At 36.7% G+C, this 21,659-nt stretch overlaps 1 protein-coding gene across 3 annotated transcripts; it reads left to right on the top strand.

Moving 5' to 3' along the window:
• The first annotated feature begins 1,966 nt into the window (after positions 1-1,966).
• Positions 1,967-20,851, top strand: LOC113524634 (calpain-1 catalytic subunit-like). 3 transcript variants are annotated; one of them, XM_053235664.1, is made up of 16 exons: positions 1,967-2,286; positions 2,823-3,101; positions 4,081-4,120; positions 4,401-4,631; positions 5,771-5,840; positions 6,561-6,679; positions 7,736-7,869; positions 7,994-8,168; positions 8,989-9,063; positions 10,452-10,537; positions 13,315-13,389; positions 14,629-14,786; positions 15,165-15,328; positions 16,932-16,943; positions 18,021-18,208; positions 20,338-20,851. In XM_053235664.1, the coding sequence occupies exons 4-16, from the start codon at positions 4,410-4,412 to the stop codon at positions 20,351-20,353; spliced, it is 1,494 nt and encodes a 497-aa protein (XP_053091639.1). In that variant the 5' UTR covers positions 1,967-2,286; positions 2,823-3,101; positions 4,081-4,120; positions 4,401-4,409; the 3' UTR covers positions 20,354-20,851. The 3 variants fall into 3 exon arrangements, with proteins under 3 accessions (XP_053091639.1, XP_053091638.1, XP_053091640.1); XM_053235663.1 differs by lacking the exon at positions 4,081-4,120 and having other exon boundaries at positions 1,969-2,286; XM_053235665.1 differs by lacking the exons at positions 4,081-4,120; positions 16,932-16,943 and having other exon boundaries at positions 1,969-2,286.
• Positions 20,852-21,659: the final 808 nt, after the last annotated feature.

Genomic DNA, 21,659 nt, shown 5'->3' with positions numbered 1-21,659 from the left:
AAAACAACAAAACACACCATCACAATGTATACAATCTTCTTCAGTATTATACAGTAGGTTTTTATTTCCATGTCTATTTCACTTCCGCTTTTCTTATTTGGTCTGACGTTAAATCTGTGACATTAACTTTGTGGCATAATGTGTTGTTTGTTTAGCGTAGTTTATATTGTATTATATTATATTTTCCTCCTGTCATATTTACAGCATCTACTCTGACATCTACTCCTTCAAACTCTTTTAAATTCTTTTAAACTCTTCTAAACTTGCGTAATTATGTTTAAACAGCAGCTGATTGAGAATCAGAGAGCGTTTCAGAGAGGATTAACCCTGTTAAAAGAGCTGAATGTGGAGCGTGAGAGCCGTGGGGCCGTTGCACAAACAGGTTCAGCTGCATTCCCTCCATCTGAACTGATGAAAGGAAATCGTGTAGGAGCTCCAGATAAGAACGAGTGGCTGTGTTTCACATACATGAAGTTAGAATTAAAACTAATAAAGTAATAAGAGCTAACCCCGGCCCTCACGCTAACCGTAACTGACCGTGATAGATACAGCGAGACACTAACATGCTTCGGTACTGCGAGGCAAAATCACCTGCTTGTGCTGGTTCCTCACTTAATCACGATAAACCAACAGCCGTGTCTCATTTTATCTTCAGCGTCACAGTCACTCAGAGCAGCAGAGAGACGCTCTATGAGAACATGCGAAAGCAGCCTGCAGCTATGTTTCGGAAGAAATCTCAGCAACATTCTCTAACTTTAGAGATTTTTAACTTAAACCTTCTGGCTGTTTAAATAAGAATGTGTCTCTGATTGTATCTGCAAAGTGCCGGAGAGGCCAGAGATAACCTGCGGCCACGGCAGCACTTTGAGGTGCAGAAGAACCTCCGTTATTCAGGGCAGAGTAGTAATGTGCTGAATTTCTGTGTACGTGGATTACGCATGTGGAAAAGCTGTAATAATTAACATGGCTTTGAAACCACGCAAGAAAAGGTACTTTTACACAGTGTGTTAGTGTAGGACAGAGGGAGAGGGAGAGGGAGAGGGAGAGAAAGAGAGAAGTGGGGGGGTGAGAGAGAGACAGAGAGAAAGACAGAAGGAGATAGAGGGAGAGAGAAAGAGAGAGGGAGACACAGGGACAGAGGAAGAGACAGAGAGACGGAGGGAGGGAGGAAGAGAGTGACATTGTTTTATATTTTTCTTACCTTTATTAGTAAATTCACTTTTATTCTGTAATTTTACTCATTTTATCCTTCTTTTTTCAATTATTCTGTATATATTGCCTTTATATTGTCCTTAATTTATGTACATCGTTTGCACTAGAGACAGAGACAGAGAGAAAGAGAGAGAGAGAGAGAGAGAGGGAGGGAGGGACGGGGGGAGGGACAGAGAGAGGCAGAGGGGGGGGGGGGAGAGCGAGAGGGTGGAGGAACAGAGAGAGACAGAGAGAGAGAGAGAGAGAGAGAGGGAGAAGGAGAGAGAGAGAGAGAGGGGGGGGAGGAACAGAGAGAGAGAGAACGAGAGAGAAAGAGAGAGAGAAAGAGAGAGAGTGGGGGGGACAGAGAGAGAGAGAAGGAGAGAGAGAGAGAGAAGGAGAGAGAGAGAGAGAGAGGGGGGAGGAACAGAGAGAGAGAGAACGAGAGAGAAGGAGAGAGAAAGAGAGAGAGAGCGAGGGGGGGACAGAGAGAGAGAGAACGAGAGAGAAGGAGAGAGAAAGAGAGAGAGAGCGAGGGGGGGACAGAGAGAGAGAGAGAGTGGGAGGGAGAGAAAAGGAGAGAGAGAGAGAAAGAGCGGGGGGGGGACAGAGAGAGAGAGGGACAGAGAGAAAGAGAGAGAGAGCGAGAGAGAAGGAGAGAGAGAGAAAGAGAGAGAGAGCGAGAGAGAAGGAGAGAGAGCAGTGTAACAGAGCTGAACATTGCTGTTAGTTATTGATGTTGACTCAGTTCCTCTCTATAAGAACTATAAGAACTATAAGAACTATAAGATCTACTGTACACAAATATTCCAAATGAGTTTGTTCAATTCATCATTACTTTTAGCTTCTCTCCTATTTAGTTTTAGAATTTTGTTTAATTTCATTATTATTTAAATATCAAGCAGAAGATGAACATTCGTTAGAACCCTGGACTATATGAGCATTTTTCTCCATCTGCATCTGTGTGTAAAACCTCCTAAAGCTAGTAGAGCTAGCGCACAGCGCACCGTCCGGTACAGAAGTGTAGCGAAGACATTTCAGAAACTCTGTAAATAAATCCAGAGAGTGAGAATAAAACCATGCGTGTTTTTCAAGGTAAGTTAACAACCACTTATTTATTTGTTTATTTATTTATGGATGAACCTGTGATTGATGATGTCAGGACACTCTGTCACACGGAAATAACCAACAAATTCCAGACCAACAAATACCGAGTCGAAGGAGTGCATTTTAAACACAACGCTGAACATTGTGTGTTTTTAAAATCACTGATATTTTATCACACAATCAAGCCATTCGATCTTCAGAAGTCTTTCTGCTTCTAATGTTCTAATGTGCATCTTATTTCCCAGCAATAAACTGTAGCATTACATTAAACCGGTTTACTTTAGGCTCTTTAACTATTATACATCACAACATATTCACAAACATTAATTAATTTCCACACTTTCCTCACTTTTTGCCATTTTTACTCCCTTTTCAGACTTGAATATGTTACTAATAAACCTATCAGTAACTCAGAACTATACAGAAACATCGTGTCTATCATTAATGACCATTTCTGAGATGTTATTTATGTCCGTGTCTTTTGCTGTCACTTATGTCATTTTTTTCCCCTCTTAACACGTGAGGCATCACTTCCTGTTCCTGTTGTGCTACAGAAAGCGCTTCATTGCGTGCTCAGTAAGTAAACTTCATGGCATTTGGGATTGTAGAGTCTTCCAGCTCAGCAGGTCTCATCAGGACTCGTCTCACCTGTTCTGTCAGTACGAGACGTCCCTCTGGGTCAGGTCTCGGGAGAATTCCTGCGTTTCGTCATTAGCGCTATAAGAGTCAAGGTCAGCCCTCTCTAACTGTTCCGACCTCAGGATCACTCTCAGCACACTTTCAGACGTACCTGTGATTCTCAGGTAAGAGCATTTCATTTCATTCTCTCTGGCTAGAGTCAGGTTCGGCTTCAGTGTTGCTTTTATGGAAGGAAGTAAACAGAATGTAAATGAGTGCTTTATGGAAAACAGTTTTTGGAAATGTTGTTCTCATCACCACAAAAGATCCAATATCTACAGAAGTAAGCCATTAGGGCAACAATTTTAATAATTAATAATGCACACACTCATACTAGACATTTTACACATAGCTGTGTAATTAATAACTACACATTCCTAAGCACTGAAAACAGGTTTTGTTGTAAACCCTCGCACACATCCACACACACACACACACACACACACACTTGTGCAAACACACACTAGACAATAACAGGCAGGTGTTATTGTGAGCCTGGACAATAGCAGTTACATAATCAGAACAAAAGGGAAAAAATGACAAACAACTGTAAATAATTGAATAGGTTAGTGAGGTGATTTGTCTGTAACTCTGATACTCAAAAATACTCCTTCTCTCTGTCAACATTATTAATGAATTAATCATGTCCCAGTTTCTGAACAAAGTGGGTCCCATATCGATCAGAGACTACTTTATCAAATCGTACCATATCGTACTGTAGCAGATCAAATAGCGAATCGTTGCCTTACGAATCGAAATCATACCTTATATGGAAGCGTGAAGTTGCTACACTGATACACCGCTAGTATTTAGAGGCATGAAACCATAACGCTGCTTTCTGATTGGTCGAACTCCGTGTACACAGATCCTTTACTTTCCTACATATTGCGTAATTCTATGATCATCCAGTCTGTAAAAGATTATGGCAGAAAACACGTGTTCACATATAAATGTAATCAGTAACTTATAATTTTATTTCTAGAGAGAAATAGCTGTAAAATGTTTGGTCAAAGGAGTTAAACGTCCGTTAGCGTATGTCACTGAACCGTAAACACAGTGATGTCTGCTGCTTTTGAAAGCTCGTCTCACACCGTTTCATTTCAGGTAACGTTGCATCATCGTCATTTGCATAACCTTACAGCAGGTAAAATACCCAGAACTATTATTTGCAAGTTAAAGTGACAGCAGAACAATCAAAACACTGTTATTATGGAAGTGTTTAGCATGATTAAAAAAGCTTCAGAAACATGTTTAGTATTATTTAACCTTTAAATTGTGTGTAGATGTGAGAAGTTTAACAATATTATAATGGAATACTTTTTACACGTTGTTAATTGTTAACTTTTTTTCCTTGAATAAGCCTTTTTTTCTATACCCATCAAACCTAAACTAATAAAAATTATTTTTTTTCCCCTAAAAACAAGAATCCCATAATGCCTCATGATTTAGTGAAGGAAGAGGATTTGATGGATGCAGCAGGACCTCACTCCAACGCCGCAAGATTTTTGGGGCAGAATTATGAAGAGCTCCACAGAGATTTTGTTCAACATAAAGCAAGATTCCTTGATGATAAATTTCTGCCAAATGAGAGCTCCATCGGTGAAGGCCTGCTGTCTGACTCGGACATGGCAAGAGTGGAGTGGAAAAGACCAACGGTGGGTTAGGCTTAAACATGATAATAATAACAATAACAATAATAATAATAATAATAATAATAATTCAAAGAAAGTGTTATTCAACATAAAGTAAATTGTAATTTATGGGACTGAAAACCTTTTTCAATTTTGTGAGTACTGATGGATGAATGAAAGTTTCGTCGACCCATGAATTGTGTCTAAATATCTAAATAATTGGCTACAAACTCTTATATTTCTCTTAACCTTTTTCTATAAAGTGCTGAAAAGTTGTATGAGCGTCACAGAGGCCCAGTGGCATCACTGAAAACTGTAAAAGGCAGTGAGTTAAAGGCTCTTATCAGTGGTGTCCCTCAGTTCAAAGGACTGATTTCAGTGTTTTCCATTGTTCCAGGGTTTAGAGGTAGAGTTAACAAAAACTCAAGATACTTTGCTAGAATATTTTGAGCAGTAAACAGATAGATAGATAGATAGATAGATAGTCATTGCAGAATCGTAGAGTACCATCACTTTTAGAGACCAAAACTACAGGACTGTTCCTCTCTACTGTAAAGATTCTTCACTTCCCTTTCCCTGGGTCAGCTGTTTTTTTTTTTTTTTTTGGACAGACTATTCTTCTTTATTTTTAGACAGGCTACTTACACAGTGTAACTTTAAACCATACATATGTGCATATGCAGCAACATTTTGACCTAAAGACCTTTTGAACTGCTGCACTAGTTTCCTCACTTTACTCTTTTAATGGCCTTCATGGTTTTGAGCAGGTAGTAAGGACCAAGCCATCCGAAAACAAAAAACAAAAAAAATGAACAAACTTGTTTTCATGTGACGTCAGTGAAAGCAAAATGGTGTCAAATGACTTCAAGATAAGTGAAAAAGCAAACTGATCATATCACTTTTGTGCTCGAGATACATTCTGCTGGCTCATAGCTGTCCATCTTGAAATTCTCAACTACACATTTCTGAGGTGTACTATTACTTTCTTACCATTTTATCCCAAGATTCTGTCAGGGATTTCAATATCTGCAAAAAAAAAGTACATCCAAACAAAATCTTAGAAGTTTGATTTCACCAGTAACATTTTTTGCATTTCTTGTGCACTTGATATCAGATATTAATGAAATGTGCATGTGATTTATTTCTGCTTTTCCTCTTTACAGAAAATGGTGTCTGATCCTCATCTTGTTGTAGGTGACGAGTCGAGGTTTGACCTTGCCCAGGGAGAGCTTGGTGAGTCTTAGGTTCACAAAACAAGTTAGTTCCTGTTGTCACTTACGTTATAGCAGCTATAAACACTCATTCCCTCACCAGCCTCTCTTTATTCTCTCTCTTCATGTTAATAAGACAAAAAAATAAACGCAGTTTGTTCCTCATGTTACTGAGAAACCGCAAAGAAGCGTAAACTCCTCTGTCCTGAAGATGTCGTAAAGCTTAAAGTTACAGCTTTACCTCTGACTGTTACAAAGCGCTGACACTGGAGACTCCTTCCATAAATGATAAATAAACATCTCATTACAGAAAACTTCACCATAACAACAATTACACACATTTTTTAATCTGTTTATGTGGAGCATCCGCTGTACACGTCCCTGTGAATGAGCTGCTACTACTCAATTACTACTGTCAGAGCTGCTGTTGTAGAAAACTAATCAACACCTTCTGACCAATCAGAAATCAGAATTCAACAGTACAGTGGTATAAAGGAGATTAATTAACCTTTATGGATGTCAGAGAGCATTATGTTTTCTCTGTTTCCTGTACTCTAGCTGTTCCTCACTGTAACAGACCAAATCCCTTCCTTCTGATTAACCCCCATCGCTTTGTTTTTCCTCAGTCTAATCTATTATATGGTTATTTTTTTTATTTCTTGTGTATGTGATATTCTACAGTGATTCCTGGTTTGCTAGTCTTCTGAATTTCTCTGGGATTTATTTGTAAATTTTTTTTTAGGAAACTGCTGGTTTCTGGCTGCGATCGGCGCGATTACGTTTCAGCCAAGCATTATGGATCAGATCATCCCTGCAGGCCAGTCGTTCAGAAGGGATTACGCTGGAATATTTCATTTTAGGGTGTGTATATCAATCAATCAATCCTACACCACTAACTGCTCATTAATACACAATACCATGCAATAATAAACACGGTATAATTAACACAGCAAATGCATATTGCATTTTTTTCAGATCAATTATTTCATTGCCTGATCTGATTTATAATTATAACATCATTGCAGGATCAGGTTGTAACAGAATATACAGCACTGTGCAAAAGTCTTGGCACCCTGTTATTTTTTTTAGTACAAACTACATTATTGATTCAGTACAAAACCTTTTTAGATTCCAAACATTAGTTTTCCGGCACAAAATGAAATGTCGCAGAAAAATGTTTGTATGTCAGTAAAGAAAGCAGCAGATTCCATAAGAGACACTTTTCAGATAAAAACATAATGAAGGCTGCTGGGTTTCGCTGCAGAAATAAGAAGCGAGTCGACAGTCAAAGTCTCCAGAAGAACTGTGGCTGCTTCTGCAAGATGCTCAGTAACACTTCCAGCTCATTTCCTTATAAAACTGCACAAACAGCACCTCAGATACTGTTTTATTTATTTACAGCGAAGGATCATCACCAAATATTGACTTTGTTTCTTTTATTACTGTTTACTGCTCTTTATAGGATTTTATTTAATGTAGAAACATTTAATTCCATTATTTTTGAAGGCGTCTTTACTCTACAGCATTTCTTTGCATGTGTCTAAGACTTTTACACAGAACTGTAACTGCATTACTTGTTCTCTTAGCTATCTAGAAAACACTGTTGGATAGATAGATAGATAGATAGATAGATAGATAGATAGATAAATAGATAGATAGATAGATAGATAGGCATTGCAGAATTGAAGAGTACCATCACTTTTAGAAACCAAAACTTCAGGACTGTTCCTCTCTACTTTAAAGCTTCCTCACTTCCCTTTCCCTGGGGCAGCTGTTTTTTGTTTTTTTTTGGACAGACTACTAGATAGATAGATAGATAGATAGATAGATAGATAGATAGATAGATAGGCATTGCAGAATTGAAGCGTACCAGCACTTTTATAATTATAATTTCAATTTTGTTGTACTTCTTTTCAGATCTGGAGGTTTGGGAAGTGGGTGGATGTTGTGATAGATGATAAATTACCCACAATCGATGGACAACTGATCTTCGTTCACTGCAAAACTCGCAATGAGTTCTGGCCTGCGCTGCTGGAGAAAGCCTACGCCAAGTACGTCACATTCATTTGTTCACATTCATGGGCTGAAATACTGTAGTGTGTGGCTCCTGTACAGATCTCCATGGAGGTTTTGGTGTGTGTGTGTGTGTGTGTGTGTGTGTGTGTGTGTGTATAGAGTGTGTGGCTCCTATGCAGATCTTCATGGTGGTTTGATATCTGAGGCTCTGCGTGATTTCACTGGAGGAGTGTATATAACACTCACACTGAAGGCGGATCATCCGGAGCACTGGGATATCATGCGACGAGCAGAAAAAAACCACTCATGTATGGGCTGTGGATCACACCCAGGGGTAAACACACACACACACACACACACACACACACATGTATACACACTCAATACACATTTAACAAAATATTACATGTACAGTCACAGACTCAATTTCTATTCTGAAAGACTTTCATACTAGATGAAGCTGATTCTACACAAATCTAAGCTGGGAATTATTTTTCTTTTGCCTTAATGGATTGTTAATACTTTGAAGTCACTTTGCATTAAGTGACGATGTGTATGAGCCCAAACAAGATCCGATTCGATTAGTTTAGAGCCACGTGACGGCTCAAAGAGACCGATCGTGACTTGATATTGGACGCTGCTGAGGCCAGAGTTGAACATGGCGTTAAAATCCCCCAGACGAAGCTCTGGACATCACATCCATCATTAAGCTAGAATTTTATCATCAGTAAGGTATGAGGAGTTTCCGTGCCGCACTGCGCTCTCGGCTAATCCGCGATTTCAGCCGAGCCTCCAGCTCATCCACACGAGTGCATTTTGAGAATCGTCCTTAAACAGTGTAATATGATACACAATTGTATTATTTTATTTTGATTTATTTCATTCTGTTGTTGAAAGCACAGTCTAAAAAAAGCATTTACTGCACAAACAAAACAGCCTAAAAACCAATCACATCCCTAAACGATTTTGTTTAAATTTTGGAAAAGATGAATAGTTGACTACATTTTTGAAGAGTAAAAATTAATATTCATGCAACCCATAACATTCTGATTACAATACACACACAGATACACACCTATTATGTGATGTGGGACACACACACTTAATTAACACTCACTCCACTCATACTGTCTTTGCACCATGTACTTTTTCAGGCCACTTCTGCTAATACAGAGCTTCCCAACGGTATAGTGGAGGGTCACGCCTACACCGTTACTGGAGTTACCAAGGTACGAGTCTGAAACGCTTTTTTAACTAAAATCTCTCAGGGCCAGATATAAGCATTGAAATTAACACAGTTTACTGGAGCTGTAGCTCATCACACATGCTCCTCCTGGGATCCTACTAATGCTGTGAGAGAGTGGAAATGATCAACCACAGATCTGTTTTTAAAACGCTGGAGGAAATGAAAGTTCAGTAACAAAGTGCAAAATATGTTAATAATGAAGTTCTTATTAAATGATTCTAATGAAAAGTCTGAACAGAATAATCTACAGCGTGTCCCGAAAGTCTCCACACACAGGGGAGTGTGTTTTCCAGCTCCACGTCAGTTGTGTCTTCCTCAGTGGATCTTCTTTCTTGAACGTTCGCTTCTCGGTCGGTTTCTGCAACACTTCATTGTTGTGTGTGTGTGTGTGTGTGTGTGTGTGTGTGTGTGTGTGATGTGATCGCCATGTTTCCTGTTAAAGGCTGTGAGAATGATTTCAATACCTTCTTCTTTTGTCAAAGGCATTCTGAAACTGCCTCAAGATCTCTTCAATCATCAAGTCAATTATTCATTTCAGTGCCACGTTCACGTTCCAAAACCAAAGGCTTTCTCAGTCCCAGGCTCTGGAATAGTCTCCCTTTTCATACAAGATCATCCTCCTCTAGTGATATATTCAAATCCTCTTTGAAGACTTTTATTCTTTATCTTTTAATTCAGTCTGAGCCTGGAAAATGTCCATCTGTCTTTAGGTATTTTGTATTGTTAAATGTTTCTTGTGTATAGATTTGCTTCATACTACTTGTACACCACTTTGGTTTCAACTTCAGTTGTTTTTAAATGTGCTTTATAAATGAATAAACTAAACTAAATTAAAGACTATCTAAAAAAAATATATATATATATATATCATATAAACTAAGTATGAAAAGTTTTGGAAGACATTTTGCTGTATGGAGACTTTTGGAACACTTTGTACTTTGTATAAAAGTGTGTAATTAAACCGTAAACTTCTCATTTTCGATGTAGAATAGTTACTTCACCAATGTCATAAAATGGTTTAATACGAGAACATTTATGTGAATGAATTAAAAAAAACAACAACAACAATCTGCATTCACAGTCCAAAAGTAGTTCAGTTCAGTCAATTAAGTCACTAAGCAGCTTTACAGAAATCCGGATATCGATTTACATCTGGCTTTGTGAGGTGGAAGACACACGCAAAACAAGGTGGATTGTGTAATCAGTCACACTTCCTGTTTCTCCATCCTTTTAATTCATCCTTAAAGGTGCACCCTCCATGTTTTTGCATGTTTTGCATAACAGGTTAATACTCCTGGCCTTGAATGAGTTAAGAGGATATTTGGATTTATAAGTAAAGAGTGTGTGTGTGTGTGTGTGTGTGTTTAACAGGTGATGAGTGAAGGAGAACCAGTTAAACTGGTGCGTCTCCTGAATCCGTGGGGACATAAAGAGTGGAACGGCGACTGGAGCGACAGGTAGGAGGTTACGCAGTTTCAGCTGCAGGTTCATTTTATTCTGCTTTCTCATGCTGACGTGCAGTGTTACATCACACCGGATGTACGTTAAATTAAGCGTGACTCCCCGTGGCACTTCATTGTTACTCACTGTTTCACAACAACCGAAAACCCTTCAGCGTGTTGTTTTATGTGCATTATGTAATATCAGAGAAAACAGATCAGGAAACACTGAAACAAAACACAACTCCTCCACTCAACAATGCTAATATAACAAGCTAATATAACAATATAGCTAATATAACAACGCTAATATAACTCCTAATATAACAATATAGCTAATATAACAACGCTAATATAACTCCTAATATAACTCCTAATATAACAATATAGCTAATATAACAAGCTAATATAACTCCTAATATAACTCCTAATATAACAATATAGCTAATATAACAACGCTAATATAACTCCTAAAATAACTCCTATAATAACAATATAGCTAATATAACAACGCTAATATAACTCCTAATATAACTCCTAATATAACTCCTAATATAACTCCTATTATAACAATATAGCTAATATAACTCCTAATATAACTCCTAATATAACAATATAGCTAATATAACAACGCTAATATAACTCCTAATATAACTCCTATTATAACTCCTATTATAACAATATAGCTAATATAACAACGCTAATATAACTCCTAATATAACAATATAGCTAATATAACAACGCTAATATAACTCCTAATATAACTCCTATTATAACAATATAGCTAATATAACAACGCTAATATAACTCCTAATATAACTCCTAATATAACAATATAGCTAATATAATAACGCTAATATAACTCCTATTAAAACTCCTATTATAACTCCTATTATAACAATATAGCTAATATAACTCCTATTATAACTCCTAATATAGCAATATAGCTAATATAACTCCTAATATAACAACACTAACTCCTAATATAACAATATAGCTACAATAACAACGATAATATAACTTCTAATATAACAATATAGCTAATATAAAAATGCTAATATAACTCCTAATATAACAACGCTAATATAACTGCTAATTTAACAAGATAGCTACAATAACAACGCTAATATAACAACGCTAATATAACAATGTAGTTAGGACTTTGGACTATACAGACTTTGGCCACTAGATGGAGACATTCTGCCTTTGTGTTTTTTTTTTTTGCCTTGTTAACCTGCGTTGTTAAGCTGCTCCTGCCGCTGCCTTTTGTTACCAAGTGCTTTACCTTTTGCTGCCTTTTTGACTTTTTGCCATCTTTTTCTGCTGTTGCTTTTTTTTGGAGTCTTTCATCATTTTTTCCTCTTTGGATCTTTTGTGAATTTTCTCTTATTACTACTTGCCTTTTTTGGATTCATCTGTTTTACATTTGGATTGTTTTTGGATCTCTGTTTACTCTTTTGTCAGAGTCAAACTTTATCTCTTCATCTCTTTATCTCCTGGAGTGTCTCAGCTCACTTGTTCCAAATCCTTATTTTAAATATTGCTTCAGCGTAATTCTTATTAGACTACATTCACTGCATCACTAAACAATAATACAACTCCAGTTGATCCAAAGTGCTGTACATAACATCATACAGCATCACATTAAACTCAGACTAAGAATAAAAATACGTTTTAAGAGATGATTTAAAGATGGCGTGAAAGGGGAGAGTGATCCAGAGTTTGGGAGAAACCGTGGAAAAGATTCGATCGTCCTTGGTCTTGGTACGACAACGAGAGACAGATAGAAGAAGATCTTAGTGTTCTGGTAGGAGAGGAAAAGTGAAGAAGGTCAATAATGTACTGTGGAGGAAGACCAGAAAGCGCTTTTCGGAAATTCTTTCTGTATCTGTGTCAACTCTTCAGTGATCAACAACAATAATTAACAAATACAGACAAATACAATCACTGCCATCGATGTAAAATGACAACTGTGATATCACAAAAATGGATTTAACAGAGCTATACTGGAGGATATAAAAGATCTTTGTGCATGGTCAGTCTGTAATAATGGTACCCTGTTCCTTAGACCAGATGGTAATAACTCATACTCTCCATAAAGACGATGTGATGCATCCTGAAGAAGTTCATTGCTTTTCCTCACAGCTCGAAATTCACATAGTTTTATCATACTATGCTGTTGTTTACCTGCAATCTTACTAGCCATATTAACACTTTTATTTAGTTTGTTCTTATTTACTACAGACAGTGAGAAATACCAAGCAACAAAGCTGAAAGTCAAAATACTCTCCACAAATGAACGATAGAATAGAGCCAACGTGTACGTATGTATCCACCCCGAACTGTCGAAGCTTACGCGTGAAATACAATGGTTGCAGCCCTTTCTTGTAAACAGCTGCTGTATTTACATCCCATGTCAGTTTTACATCAATGATTGTCCCTAGATATTCATATTCATTTACCACTTCAATGCCTTCACCATTAACAGTTACTTGTTGGTGTGTGTCTCTTCTCATTCTGAAGTCAAAAATCATTTCTTTAGTATTTCTGATGTTTAACTGAAGGAAACTAGATTCACACCAATCAACAAACTCATCCACACCTCTACGATACTCCACTTCATCTTCAGTGATCAAACCAACAATTGCCGTATCATCTGCATGTCTGAAACAGACCCAGATATGTGTGTGTGTGTGTGTGTGTGTGTGTGTGTATGTGGTACAGTCTTCCAGATCACATGTATTCATTTAATTTCTTTCCCAAAATGACGTTATATGTCTCTCTCTGTTCTTCAGGTCACCGCTGTGGGGATCTGTTAACCCCGAGGAATGCACAAAGCTCTTACAGAATAAAGATGATGGAGAGTTCTGGTATGCATTATTTATCATTTCATTCACAAACTGTCTCCTAGAGATTGTATAGTTTTACTTAAACCTTTTTTTTTTACACAAAAATTGAACTATATATACAAAACACTGTTTTTCAGACTTATTGGCACCTTTACTATTAATATTTTGTGACACCAGCCCTGGAGAGAATATCAGCCCTGAGTCTCTTGTTGTTCTCTTGTGATGTTTAATAAGGTTGGAGATTGATGTAGAGCATCTCAGACACTCCTCCATTTTAAACTCATTTATATTAAGTGCATATGGACGTCTCGCTTCAATTCCACAGGCTCTCAGTAGGCTTCACATCTGAGATGCTCACTGCTAAATGTTCATTTTGTGTTTCTTTAACCACTTCTATGTTAATTTCGGAGTGCGTTTGGCTCAACCTCTTCTTGAAAACTCTATCTATGGCCGAGTCTTCATCAAGAGCTTCCAGGTTCTGGGCTTAAATATATCCTGACTGGGAGTTTGGATTCAAATCATCACTGATCCACCTCCAGGTGCTTGTACTTGTGTTCGCTGTCCTTTAGTCACCAGACATCCCGATGGTGTGCAGGAGCAAATAAAAAGAAAAGGTTGATGCTGATTGTAGCTGTAAAGACACTCGGTGCAGTTCAGCCACTGCATTTTGCTTTCAGGACGAGGTTCTACACAGCTCGCTGGAACCAACGTGACATTTAACAGCTGATTTAATGTGAACATGACAACCACAAGAAACTGTGAAATCCTATAACTTTTATCTTTTTTCCCTCTTTTCTCCATACACACAGTATTTACACACTAGGGCAAGAGATTATATACAGATGAATGCAACAACAGGAATGACAGTTTGTTTTCATTTATTTCTTACATTCCTCCAGGAAATCATTAATGAAATAATTAATTAATAAATAATTAATTAATGAAATAACACCTATGGAATTCTGCAGTAACCAAGAACCAAGTGTTAAACAAATCAACACTTTCTGCATCTTCTGAACCCGCTTCCTCCAGGAGACTTTCTCACTGCTTCTCCTAAAGGAACCTTTTAAACGAAAATTTCTTATTCCTGAAAACAATTCAAGTGTAAATAAAAACTACTTGTAAAATATACTAATTAAAAACGTCTTATATTATGATTGTGAAATAGATTTCTTCTTCACTATCTGCGTTTATCTTAGAAGCAACCGGGAGCTTTTACATTACGTTACTGTATATCTCATGGTGCTTTTCTTTCTTCAGGATGTCAATGCAGGATTTCTGCAGAAGCTTTGCTAGCGTGGATATCTGCTGTCAGAGTCCAGTGTTCCTCGATGGATCTTCAGAAACAAGCTGGATGACGGTAACATATGAAGGCCGGTGGGACGAGAAGACAGCCGGGGGATCCATGGAGAACAAAAGTATGTATTTATGTACAGCACAGTAACAGCACAGAGATCTTCCAGATCCTGGATCTCCTGTATTTATGATCATATTCATTTTAATACACATTAAAACTACAGGAGAAAATCTGAAACGCCATGTTTATGCTCAGACACCGCTGGTTAGAGGATATGATGAAGATCAGACACTAATAGCAGGAGCCACATGTCCAGTGTCCCAGAATAGGTTATGAATTATTAACTTATTATCCAATTAATTAATTAATTAATTGGATCTCCAGGTGAAAGCGTGGTGTGGACACAGATGTGGCACTGTGAGAGGGTAAATGAGTATAGGCAGAGTTTTATATATTTTGTGGTGATTATTCTAACTATTTTCCGCTCTTATATATTTAGAGAGTTTCTGGATGAACCCTCAGTATCAGGTGAAGATTCCTGCGATAGAGACGGACGGCGCTGATTCTCAGGGGTTAAACCTGCTGGTGTCTCTCATGCAGAAACCCACCAGCAGACACAGATGCCTCGTCAAAAACCATCCCATTGGGTTCAGCGTGTTTGCGGTCAGTGTCTCCTCTCAGTTTTAGCATTTTTAAAGTGTGTGTGTGTGTGTGTGTGTGTGTGAAACTGCATTACGTTCATGTTAAGTATGTTCATTTAGGAATGAATGAAACCTGACTTACGGATAGTAATAAACAGGCTAGCTCGTTTACAAATAAACAACTAACCTGATCTGCTTTTTTACTCTGAGCTTCATAAAAAATGATTTAAAAATTATATTATAAATTAAGCGAAAAAAAAAAGAGGAGTGTGTTTCACGTTATAACTGTGATACTAAGCCTCTACTCCTACTACTACAAAGTTAATATTGAATAAACAAGGTATATAGACAGTATGTGTGGGTCAAATAAAAAAAATATATATATATATATTATATATATATATTTTTTTAATTCTGAATTGTTTGTTTAATAGGTGTCACAAAAGTACATCATTTCTCTACACAATCTCCATTTCTTTCAGTCCGAGTGATCAGATTCCTCGGGGGAAAAAAATTTGGATTCAATTCTACTTTATGTCGCACTTTTAAGGTCTTCGTTTGATTCGCCTTCGTAAAAACCTTAAAAACAGAAGAAAGTCGTATTTTATTGTTACAGTGTTGTGTTATTAATTGTGGGATTTAGAGCAGTTACAGTTTGTTTCTCTTACCAGGTCGAGTTATATCTGTTAATGAAGAGTTTCAGGAAACACTCACTCTGCAAATCATGATACTGTAGCAAGTGAAAACATCCTGAATATGTGAAAATATATATAATTATTATTTTGTTGAGAGTATTATACATTATAAATCAAATATAGGATTATTCAGGCTTTTTTTAGATGCTTTTACACATTTCAAGATTGACATTTTCTCATTCTGTTGGCAGATAAATTTGTTTCCTTCTAGAAATAAATGCTTAAAATTAGAAACATTATTTCAAGCTGGAAATTTGTTAAAAATAAATAAATAAGAAAAAGAAAATTTTGAAAAAAAGTCTTGAAATAGGTTTAATTATCATATATTCAGTTTATTGTAATCTTATAATTACAATAATTATTGTATTATATATATTATTATTATATTTATGCTCATAGTTTTCATAGCTTTATAGTTTCTTTATATTTACGCTTCTCATTTCATAACTGTCTCTTCTCTCTTTTACTTTCTTATCTTACCTTACAATATTTACCTTATTAACATTATTTTTTATTTCCTGTATTTTACTGTTATTACTAACCTCCAGTACAAAAAATACTAGACACATTTGACTACATTTAAGATATTTTCACTTGCTAAGATATCATTTTAACCAGCTCGTGTGTGACACACTTTGTCTGTTTATGTCTAAAATCCATCCAAATCAAATCAGTGTTAATCCACGCACATTTTCTCAACACTGATACGATATGTAGATGATCTGAACTGTGCTCTGTATCACTGTTCTCTGCATTATTATTATTATTATTATTATTATTATTATTATTATTATTATTATTATTATTATGTTATCACACTATTACATAACTATTACATGATTATCAGAAATGTAATTAATATAAAATGCCCTGTTCACTGTGTCTGTTTCATGAAAAGTGTATGAATTGTTTGTCTTCTTGTTCTTCCAGGTTCCTCCAGAGGTATGTAAAGCTTTATTTTATATATATATATTTATATAAAATATATATAAATATATTTACTCAGCTCACATTATTACAGGGTTCCCACCAGGGCCACGCCTCAGATTATTCCCTTTACGCTGTACTCAGAGATCATACACTATCTACTCAGATAGCTGATCTGATGTGGGCTGAAGTCTTCACAGAAACAATCAGAGAGTGCAGAATCCCACCTTCTGACCTTAAGCTCTTAATCAAACAGTAATATATTATACAAATGGCAAGCGGAATGGGAAAAATGTCGGAATAGCAAATCGTTTGGAAAAAAAAAAATTGTAGTTGGAAAAATATGCACCTACCCTTTTAAATCTAGATCGAGTCGTGTACACGAAGTGCTGCGTAGGTCACACCAGACTGACCCGTGGATATTTACTGAAGGACAAAGAACCACCAAAATTCAATTCAATTCAATTTTATTTGTATAGCGCTTTTAACAATGGACATTGTCACAAAGCAGCTTTACAGAAATGAATGGATTCACAAAAATATATTGTAAATATTTGAATTTATCACTGAGAATTTATAAAAATGCCAATATCGTAACACTCCCTTAACTGTAAAACATATTTTGTTGGTCTGCTCTATTTTTAATGTCATGACACAACGGCTTTAATCAGGACAAACTTTGAAAGACTTGTCAAAATTTTACGATTTTTAATCACAAGCACATTTAAAGAATCTTTTATAGAGTCGTCATGTTGCACAGAAATGTCCGACTTTTTATTTTTATTGAATTTTTTTTTTAATGATTAATACAAACTTTGAAAGACTTGTTTTGGAAGGTGGACCCAGGAAAATGTAATTAGATTTTTATTCATTTTTATCACATGTAATTTAAAGAATCTTTTATATCTGAAATATCTGACTTTTTATTTTATTGAATGTTTGATTAATATGTGTATTTGCCATGAAATAGCCCTTGAAGCTGATACGGCAATAAACTCTAATACAAACACACACACACAAAAAAAACCTCATGTGGGCTGAAAACACATCAGATCTAACATTAACGTTCACCATCTACTCTTTCTCCTTCAGCTAAAGGACCAGAAAGAGTTTCCTGCTCCCTTTTTCTCCTCCAGCGCTCCAGTGGTCCAGTCCAAGATCCGATCCAACACCAGAGAGGTTATGGCGTTCTGGAGACTGAAACCCGGCCACTATCTCGTCGTACCGTTCACTCAAAAACCCAACGAGATTGGCTCCTTCGTCCTCACGCTGCACTCAAAGTAAGCGCAGAACTCAGACAGCCGTGTCCATAAAGGGCCTAATGTGCAAATTTATACGTGTGTTATTTTCCCAAACTGTAGAAACGATCCAGAAAATGTGGTCGATCAGCCGAAAGATGTCTGTTTAAAGTTACTTCTTTTATTTTGCACCAGCGACCAAAAGGTATCTCCAGAAATCATCAAGCTCATTCTAAGAAGGTTTTAAAAACTGGCTTTCTTTTTAAAGTCAAGATCTTTTTTAAAAATGTAGTATAAACCTGGACAGATGTGTGTGTGTGTGTGTGTGTGTGTGTGTGTGTGTGTGGGTTCATAATTTGTTCATTATAATCATAATCGTATAATATATATATATTTAAAATATACCTCAGTGCTGGACAGAACGTGTTAATGGCTGTAGTAGATTTAGTATATGGATATTTAATTTAATTTTTTTTACAATACTTTTTTAACTTTTGCTAACTAATAATATGAAACGTTATTATTTACTAGTTACTTGTTCACTTTTGTCACTGATGATGAAGTAGAACTGGATTATATCTTATAAATAATGGGTGTTTATTATGCAGTGCAGTTTGCAGTGATTTGATTTTAGGTATAAAAATGCTGGAATATTCATTTCGGAATGTGTGCAGTGTAAAATGTGTGACCATGTAAATTCAATTTTAAGAGAATTTAATAATTTAATAATTTTAGATGTGAAGATATGAAAAATAGATTTTACTTTATAAATGGCTAAAGAGGAATGGAAACTCACACTCCAAATCTTTTCTCTGCCCAAACTCTTATATACAGAGTGTATAATCTCAATTTTCTATAGATACGTTTGTAAAATGATAAAATCTTTTATTATTATTATTATTATTATTATTATTATTCTGCTGTAATTGTGTAACGACACACAGGTTCAGCGATGTACATTTCTGTGCAAAAGTCTTAGGCACGTGTAAAGAAACGCTGTAGAGTAAAGACGCCTTCAAAAATAATGAAATTAAATGTTTCTACATTTAAAAAATCCTATAAAGAGCAGTAAAGAGTAATAAATGAAACAAAGTCAATATTTGGTGATGATCCTTCACTTTAAATAAATAAAGCAGTATCTGAGGTGCAGTGTGTGCAGTTTTCTAAGGAAATGAGCTGGAAGTGTTACTGAGCATCTTGCAGAAGCAGCCACAGTTCTTCTGGAGACTTTGACTGTCGACTCGCTTCTTATTTCTGCAGCGAAACCCAGCAGCCTTCATTCTGTTTTTATCTGAAAAGTGTCTCTTATGGAATCTGCTGCTTTCTTTACTGACATACAAACATTTTTCTGTAACATTTCATTTTGTGCTGGAAAACTAATGTTTGGAATCTAAAATGTTTTTGTACTGAATCAATAATGTAGAAGTCAGAAAATAAACATCTATAACAAAGTCTGTACTAAAAAAAAATAATAGGGTGCCAAGACTTTTGCACAGTGCTGTATGACTAGCTAATAACTGTTGTATATATCTTGTGTTATTTTATATGTAGAGTAGAGGAGTGAATCTCAATCATGACTCACTGATTAAAATAACCTTCAGAATTGGTTTGATAATCGTATATCAAGGCTAGAGGACTCAGTGGCTTCGTGGTTAGAACTCCGGGGTTGGGGGTTCGATTCCTGCCTCCATCCCGTGTGTGTGGAGTTTGCATGTTCTCCTGTTCTTCAGGGGTTTCCTCTGGGTTCTCCAGTTTCCTCCCCAGTCCAAAGGCATCTCTAAATTGTGTGATTGTGCCCTGAGATGGGTTGGTACCCCGTCCAGTGTGTCCCCTGCCTTGTGCCCCGAGTCCCCTGGGATAGACTCCAGATCCTGTGTAGGATAAATGACACAGAGGATGGATGGATGGAGGGATGGGTATCAAGGTTGTTTTCTGATGCTGGAGTCAAAAAGTCCTTGAGACAAAAGGATTGACTCAGTGAAAACTGATTAGTTCCGCTTGGTGAAGGACAAATAGCATTTCTTAAAAAAAGTTTGTGATTCTGGTTGTTTAAGATAAATAACGTTCCTGCATTCAGAGTGAAGTTTATAGAACTGGGAAATAAACGTGATGCTGTGAATATGTCTGGAGTTTTATTTATTCTCAATGATCTGTGTTTCTCTTGTTCGCAGGCGTAAACCCCACTGATGATGTGACGCTGAAAACAGACGTGCATTTATCAAAAGCAGGGAAAAAAACAACCAGGACAAAACTTCACTTCTCTGGCTATATTTTTGTGTTTTTTTTTTTTTTTTTTTGCTAATTTGGTTGCATGTAAATCATTTCTTTCCTCTTTGTGCTCAGGTGATATCTTGTTCAGAAAAGAAGGATTTAAAAATGTGCTTTTTAATAACAGTTATAATAACAGTTGTGATGCGCTTCTCTCTCTCTCGGCACAGCCAGTGAAAACACTGTGTTAGTTCACACTACAGTAACACACCAGATAACAGATGCTGTAAACTCTTTTCATTCAGATTGTTATTTCTACCATTTAAACATCAAGTTCGAATCTGCAGATAAAATCTAAACGCTTATGATTGAGAGGATCTGACCTAACAGGCCACATGAAAACATGAAACATGAAATTGTGTACTGTAGCATAAAGATGTAAATTATAAAATTTAAATAAATTTTATTTTCACATCATGTATGTCTTTGAAGTTTATTTCCCGGTTGTTTCCTCACACAACCGCCAAGAAGCGTAAACTCCTCTGTCCTGAAGAAGTCTTACAGCTTAAAGCTACAGCTTTACCTCTGACTGTTACAAAGCGCTGACACTGGAGACTCCTTCCATCATACAGCTTAAAGCTACAGCTTTACCTCTGACTGTTACAAAGCACTGACACTGGAGACTCCTTCCATCATACAGCTTAAAGCTACAGCTTTACCTCTGACTGTTACAAAGCACTGACACTGGAGACTCCTTCCATCATACAGCTTAAAGCTACAGCTTTACCTCTGACTGTTACAAAGCGCTGACACTGGAGACTCCTTCCATCATACAGCTTAAAGCTACAGCTTTACCTCTGACTGTTACAAAGCGCTGACACTGGAGACTCCTTCCATCATACAGCTTAAAGCTACAGCTTTACCTCTGACTGTTACAAAGCGCTGACACTGGAGACATCTTCCATCATACAGCTTAAAGCTACAGCTTTACCTCTGACTGTTACAAAGCGCTGACACTGGAGACTCCTTCCATCATACAGCTTAAAGTTACAGCTTTACCTCTGACTGTTACAAAGCGCTGACACTGGAGACTCCTTCCATCATACAGCTTAAAGTTACAGCTTTACCTCTGACTGTTACAAAGCACTGACACTGGAGACTCCTTCCATCATACAGCTTAAAGTTACAGCTTTACCTCTGACTGTTACAAAGCGCTGACACTGGAGACTCCTTCCATCACACAGCTTAAAGTTACAGCTTTACCTCTGACTGTTACAAAGCACTG

Source organism: Pangasianodon hypophthalmus, chromosome 1 (genome assembly GCF_027358585.1).
Source record: "Pangasianodon hypophthalmus isolate fPanHyp1 chromosome 1, fPanHyp1.pri, whole genome shotgun sequence".
In the NCBI taxonomy this organism is placed as follows: domain Eukaryota; kingdom Metazoa; phylum Chordata; class Actinopteri; order Siluriformes; family Pangasiidae; genus Pangasianodon; species Pangasianodon hypophthalmus.
Note: the sequence above shows the minus strand (reverse complement) of the source record. Positions and strands in the feature narration are given on the sequence as shown.